This window comes from Helicoverpa zea, chromosome 7 (genome assembly GCF_022581195.2).
Source record: "Helicoverpa zea isolate HzStark_Cry1AcR chromosome 7, ilHelZeax1.1, whole genome shotgun sequence".
NCBI lineage: Eukaryota > Metazoa > Arthropoda > Insecta > Lepidoptera > Noctuidae > Helicoverpa > Helicoverpa zea.
Window position 1 is genome coordinate 12,488,477 of NC_061458.1, and position 5,922 is coordinate 12,494,398.

Below are 5,922 nucleotides of genomic sequence, written 5' to 3' on the forward strand. Positions count from 1 at the left end.
CAGAGAGCGATGCTAGCATGAGATCTATCGATTCTATGGGGATATTACGTCCGAGGAACGACTGCCGGAGAGTATCGCTGCAGCCAGCGTAAGTTGACTGTGTAGTGGGTGGTATATGTTCCTGGAAGGGGAAACAAGTAAGTTTTTATTGGGTGGAAAATATATGATTTCAGAGGAAATTAAATCTCTTAGCATGGGAAACCAAGGTTGTGATGGCCACCATGGGAACACTAGTATGCCACGCGCCTCGTCCTGTATAATCTTATAAAGGCATTTCAGTATTAATGAGAATGGGGGAAAAGCGTAGAAGAACATACGTTTCCAGTCGATAGTGAATGCATCGACAAAAGACGCGTCTGGGTCAGGAAACCAGGATGCATATACATGGCATTTGGCATTAGTGCGAGAGGCGAATAGGTCAATTACGGGCTGACCCAGTTTGACAATGATAGTTTGGAATGCGTGGTTTGCTAAACTCCATTCTATATCCGGATTAATTCTTCTTGACTCGATATCGGCTTCAATATTATGCTTAGTGTTAATATAAGATGCAAACAGCCATATGTCTCGCTCCTCGCACCATTGCCAAATTTGGGAAGCAAGATTATTTAAGTGAGGGTATTGAATTCCTCCCATTCTATTAATATAACTTATTGCTGTATTATTGTCCACCCTCAACAAAATAAAGCAGTTACAGAGTTGCTTAGCAAACGTTTTTAATGCTAGAAAAACAGCTAACAATTCTAAATAATTTATGTGACAATCCCTTTCGGTTTCCTTCCATGATCCGTGGGCGCGGTTTCCATTACAAAAGGCTCCCCAGCCTGTCTTAGAGGCATCAGAAAATATTTCTATTTTGAAATCTGGATTTTTTATGAAATTCGTACATATGTATATATTTTGAGCCCACCAGTTTAAGTCATTAATAATTGTATTGTACTGTTGTAAGTTTACTTTTGCGTTATAGTTATTATTAAATCTTTTCAAGAGAAGGTATTTTACGCGTTCTAAGGCTTTGGTATATAGCCACCCGTATTTAACAGCGGGGCACGCTGCGGTAAGAACACCGATTAAGTGAGCAAATTCTCTAATAGTGCAAGAGGGTAGACTGGTAAACTTTTTAGCGAGCTGCGCGATGATATGTCGTTTTTCTTTAGGCAAGGAAACAGAAAGGTTTGTTGTATTGTAAATAAAGCCAAGAAATTTGCATTGTTGTTGGGGTATTAAAGAGCTTTTATCGTAGTTAATTATGAATCCGAGACACGTTAATGTTCGCAAAGTCTCATTAACGTTACTAAGACACTCGGTGTAGGATTTACCAATACATAATATATCGTCAAGATATATAACGGATTTATATCCGCGGTATCTAAGATATGATATAACCTGTTTCATTATCTTTGTAAAAACTCTAGGTGCGATGGAAAGACCGTAGGGCATAGCGTTAAATTCGTACGTTATTGTATCACCGTTATCATTTTCGAATTGAAATCGAAGGTATTTACGGAATGACTTTTGAATCGGTACTAATAAATAGGCTTCTTTAAGGTCGATAGTAGCCAGAAATCCGTTTTTTGGAATAAGTTTAGATGCGGTCCTATGATCTTCCATTTTAAAATGTGATTTTTTAACAAACTTATTAAATGGTTTGAGGTTTAAGATAAACCTCTTACCGCCATTTGGTTTAGTTGCTAGAAATATGCGGGATATGAACTGGTCTCTTACGGGTTCACAAATGCTGACGGCACCTAAGTCTAACAGCTTTTTAATAGCGATCGCCATGTCGTGTTTGTCTTGTTTAGACCAACATGTGTTTGTTACAATGTGAGGTTGTACTCTCTCAGACCAGGGGATATCTACGCCTTCACTAACCCACTTAAGGACAGTTTTGTTATCGGTTATTTTAAGCCAACAATTATAATAAAATTGTATTCTCCCAGCATGTACCTCGGTTATCGACGTCGTGTTGAAGCACGTGGCTTGTGGCTGTACCTGGCCCGACTGGTCGTTGCCGCTGCCGATGTCGTCGGGGGAGTTCGGTAGTTGATCCGATTCTGACCTCCTCGCCCCCCTCCCCTGTTTGACTGGGAGCGAGAAGGTCCCGACCAGTTTCCCTGGTAGCTGGACCGTGGAACCGTGGGCTGTATCCTGGAAGCTGAAGGCTTTGAAGCAGGCGAAGGTTTTTTGATTAGATCACCCTGTTTTACAATAGCCTTTGAGGCCTTTATTTTTTCCGAAAGGTCGTTGCCGAACAGAGTACTGTCCCGTTCGGAGCGATCGAGGAATTGTAAAAAGGATTTGTCCAGGCAGGGAGTTATGAATTTAACTCTAGCCTCTGTATTTTGGTGATGCAGATCGGATAGAATACGGCATCCGTCACTGATATACTTGATAGCCTCTATTCTGCTGTCACTATTAACCAGCAAGTGTAACCCTCGGTTAATTGCAGTAATGCCTACTCCCAGCTGTTGTTGGGTAGCGGTCATTTTCTTATCTCGGAATCTACTAGACTCTGGTATAGCCGCTGAAACTTCGAGGTTCAGTGCTGGCGCTTGAAGTAAAGAGCAATTTTCCGGGATAGGATAATTCGCCATAAGCGCCTCTCTACACTCCTTAGTCATGCCTTTCTTCAATAAAGGCAGCCATAATTTTGCGAGATTCTCGTGAATTTTTACGCCAAACTCCGGGTTTTCATCCGTAATCTCGCCTAGTGCCGCTAGAATATTCGGGTCCAGGTCCGGAACTGCGAGCGGCGCTGGTTCAGCTTCTGCGAGAGGCAAGTCGGTGGGGGCCTCGGAGGCCGGCGCCGCGTCGCTCGGTGGGTCCATTGGCGCATCTGGTTCGCAGTCGATCACTTCGTCGTTCGGATTCTCCAGTTCTCTCGGACCTGACGACGATATTTTGTTTGTTACAAGAGTGACTTTTATCAGTAGCGGGTAGATGAGAAAAAAAACCATGTGCTTGTTGTAATAAAAAGCTTCTAGTACATACGTTATAACGCAATTATTAGGTCCTAAGAACTGTGTTTGTTCGATATAACCGTCGTGTTATCATCTCGGATAACCTCCAGGTACGATTAACCATTGTTTTAGTACTTACTTGTATTTTGTTCCGAATCTGATGAGGAAACAGCGCGAATACGACGACGTTTTCCCTCTAATTTTCTTATTTTTTCCTTGTATCTTTCGATCTTGTCTTCCACTTTACGTTTCGGCATGATAACGAACTTATAGAAAATACTTTTGAAAAAAGACGTCCGTCTGTTGCGGCGCACGAAAAAGGAATGATGTTACAAACGACTAACACGGCAAGGCAGGTTATGTCAGAGAAGTGGTAAAAAAAAAAAAAAAAAAAAAAAAGCGGGTAAATTTAAAATTTAAAAGACGTGCGGAGTTGCTAGCGCAAGGAAAGGGGGACTACATGGTTAATATATCTGAAGAATGAAGCGACGAAATATAATTGTTTCCATTACGGCACTTTTCAGTAATATAGTGACTATGCAAATCTAGCCTATATAGACTAATATTCGGCAATAAGACTGTAAATAAATAGTTAGGAAAACTTGCGAGTTACTTAATGATCAGTCTTGGATGGTAAATTCACTGGTTGTGCAGGAGTATAACTAAACATATCTACTAACCTTTTCCTCCTTTATTTTTTTTAAACAAGATCCTTGGGGACGGGTATTGATGACATTTTATCAGAGAGTGCGAAGTAGCCCTTTCGAGACCATGAGTAATCAGCTTGCAATCGGTTGCTATTTAATTCAAACTTAAGTATGACGGAACATGCCATCTCTCTCTGGTCGTGTCGGATTGGCGTCCCATCGGGCTACGAGAGTGAAGGAATAGTGAGTGCACCACATATAATAGTTCCTGCGCAGTTGGCTAATCTCCTTACATGAGAACAGCCGCCGTAGCCGATAAATCGGCTAGGAGGACATCATGATGAAACAATTTTCATGTTTTCTATAGATTTATCAATAGGGATATTGATGAAGTCCATGTTTTGGGGGAGTTAATACCTAATGCTGGACTATTTCCCATACGTCATTGATTATGTTGTTTAATCCATTATCGTCTTCCTGTTGGAACCCGGCAGCGAGCATGCAAGGTCAACCGTGGTTCCGTACCTACATAATATTCATTTATTTAGAGAAATTTTCTTATTTTAATTTTTATAAAAAATATTGTAGTTAAAGCATCAGCCTCTCAGAAGTAAGTACAACTATAGTTCGGCCGCTCAGAGAATGCGTTTCTGACACATCGCGATTGAACTGACGACGTAACTTTGTAATGGCGTTGCAGTACGATAAAAATATTTTTGCTGGTTGTTTATCGTTTTAACAATTGTTGAGCATTAAAACAACATTATTATATCAATAATAATCAATGAATGTTGTAATTTTGTGCCAAATTGAGTGTCAAATAACTTGGTAAACAATATTTTTCTAAATCTATACTGCGCTATTACAAGGTTATGTCAGCGCATTATATTTGTAGTGCTGTGCTAAAAATAACAGGCAAGTATCGTAATCTGTTCTGGTTGATGGTTCTTATACAGTTATACTTATAATATAAAATAATACTTTTTGTTTTTCTTTTTAAGAATTTGAAAATAATGGACTATAGGATAACTTTTATGAAATATAAAAATAAAAGTATGATCAAACTGAACGCGCGAAAGAAAGTAGCATTTTTATATTTAGGTTGAAATTGGTAACCCCAAATGGCATCATGGGCCGTCATTTTGTGACGCTAAATAGTCGTTTGTTGTCGTTTCGTGCGCTAAGACTAAGTGCCCTGCCTCATTAGGACGCCAATGACGACGTCGCCGGCTACGTATCCAAGCAGTTAGTATTGAAATGTATGGAACGTCGCAACGTCGCCAAATTGGAGGCGTGGCCACGAGCTACAGTTCCCTATGTGGCTTCTGGCTACCGTGGCAACTTGGCGACGCGACGTGGCCACAGTAGCCACTATAATGTACACGGTAAAGCGCACCTCCCTCACACAGTCGCCAATGTGGTCGCCAATTAGCTAGCAATATCTTGAGCGACGACGTAAACAATTGACTGTCGAGACGCCATGGCCACTCGACTTGGCGACATTTGGATGCCAGAAGTAGCCAGACCTGTGCCGCTTGCGACGTCGCCATGGCGTCCCAGTGAGGTAGAGCTCTAAAAACCTGATTATGGAAGGTTTTGACCGAGATATCTGGATTGATTCTGTTATTGATAATACCTAATATAATTATACACGTAGGCGAAGATGATGATGAAGACACCACCTCCTCCAGCAAATCGGAGTCTGATTAATATTCTGTACGCACATTCAATTCAATGTACTTACTTTATTGCATAGAAATACAGATTGTAACTTTGTAACAAAGAATAAATAAAACGATTTTATAATATGAATATTACCTTTATTTGGTTTCCACTTAAATAACTAAAAAATAAATTTTAAATGATTCCGCCAATTTAAAACGAAAATAATCTTAAAATAATGCGGCGGTTTATTTTGGGGGAACGGTAACGAACTCAGTGTTATGTTGTGCCCATCACTAGTCCTGACTAACTGATAGGTGTCAGGAACGCATTCTCTGAACGGCCGAACTTATAACGAGACGTTTGGCTTTTTTGTCAAATCAAACCCTGTCAAAGGTTTAATTTCAAATTATTTATTTTGACAATAATGGGCGGGTTCCATAGAAGGCGTGTAAGAGCGCTGCTAGTAACGTTCCTCATCCCCCGAATACCCACATTTGGCGCGCTACTTTCTTTAGAGATTTTGCGTTGTGACATCTCCGCTAATCATTTTGTTCTACATGCCTTTACCTAACTGGAGCGTATCGCAATTTCAAAACATTTGTTCTACGGATCCCTAAAACGGTAAATATGTAGGATGCATATTTGATAAG

General features: G+C 40.4%; 1 protein-coding gene across 1 annotated transcript; it reads right to left on the reverse strand.

Moving 5' to 3' along the window:
* LOC124631721 lies at nucleotides 1-3,294 on the reverse strand. The gene is made up of 3 exons (XM_047166280.1): nucleotides 3,100-3,294; nucleotides 1,948-2,887; nucleotides 1-121 (listed from the first exon to the last, which is right to left on the reverse strand). The coding sequence occupies exons 1-2, from the start codon at nucleotides 3,215-3,217 to the stop codon at nucleotides 1,953-1,955; spliced, it is 1,053 nt and encodes a 350-aa protein (XP_047022236.1). The 5' UTR covers nucleotides 3,218-3,294; the 3' UTR covers nucleotides 1-121; nucleotides 1,948-1,952.
* Nucleotides 3,295-5,922: the final 2,628 nt, after the last annotated feature.

What these genes read in the sequence shown, in the direction of transcription:
- LOC124631721 (XM_047166280.1), bottom strand. Translation starts at nt 3,217, where the DNA reads ATGCCGAAACGTAAAGTGGAAGACAAGATCGAAAGATACAAGGAAAAA. An exon ending in AGATTCGGAACAAAATACAA is followed by an intron (nt 2,888 to 3,099) that starts GTAAGTACTAAA and finishes TATCGTCGTCAG; the next exon opens with GTCCGAGAGAACTGGAGAAT.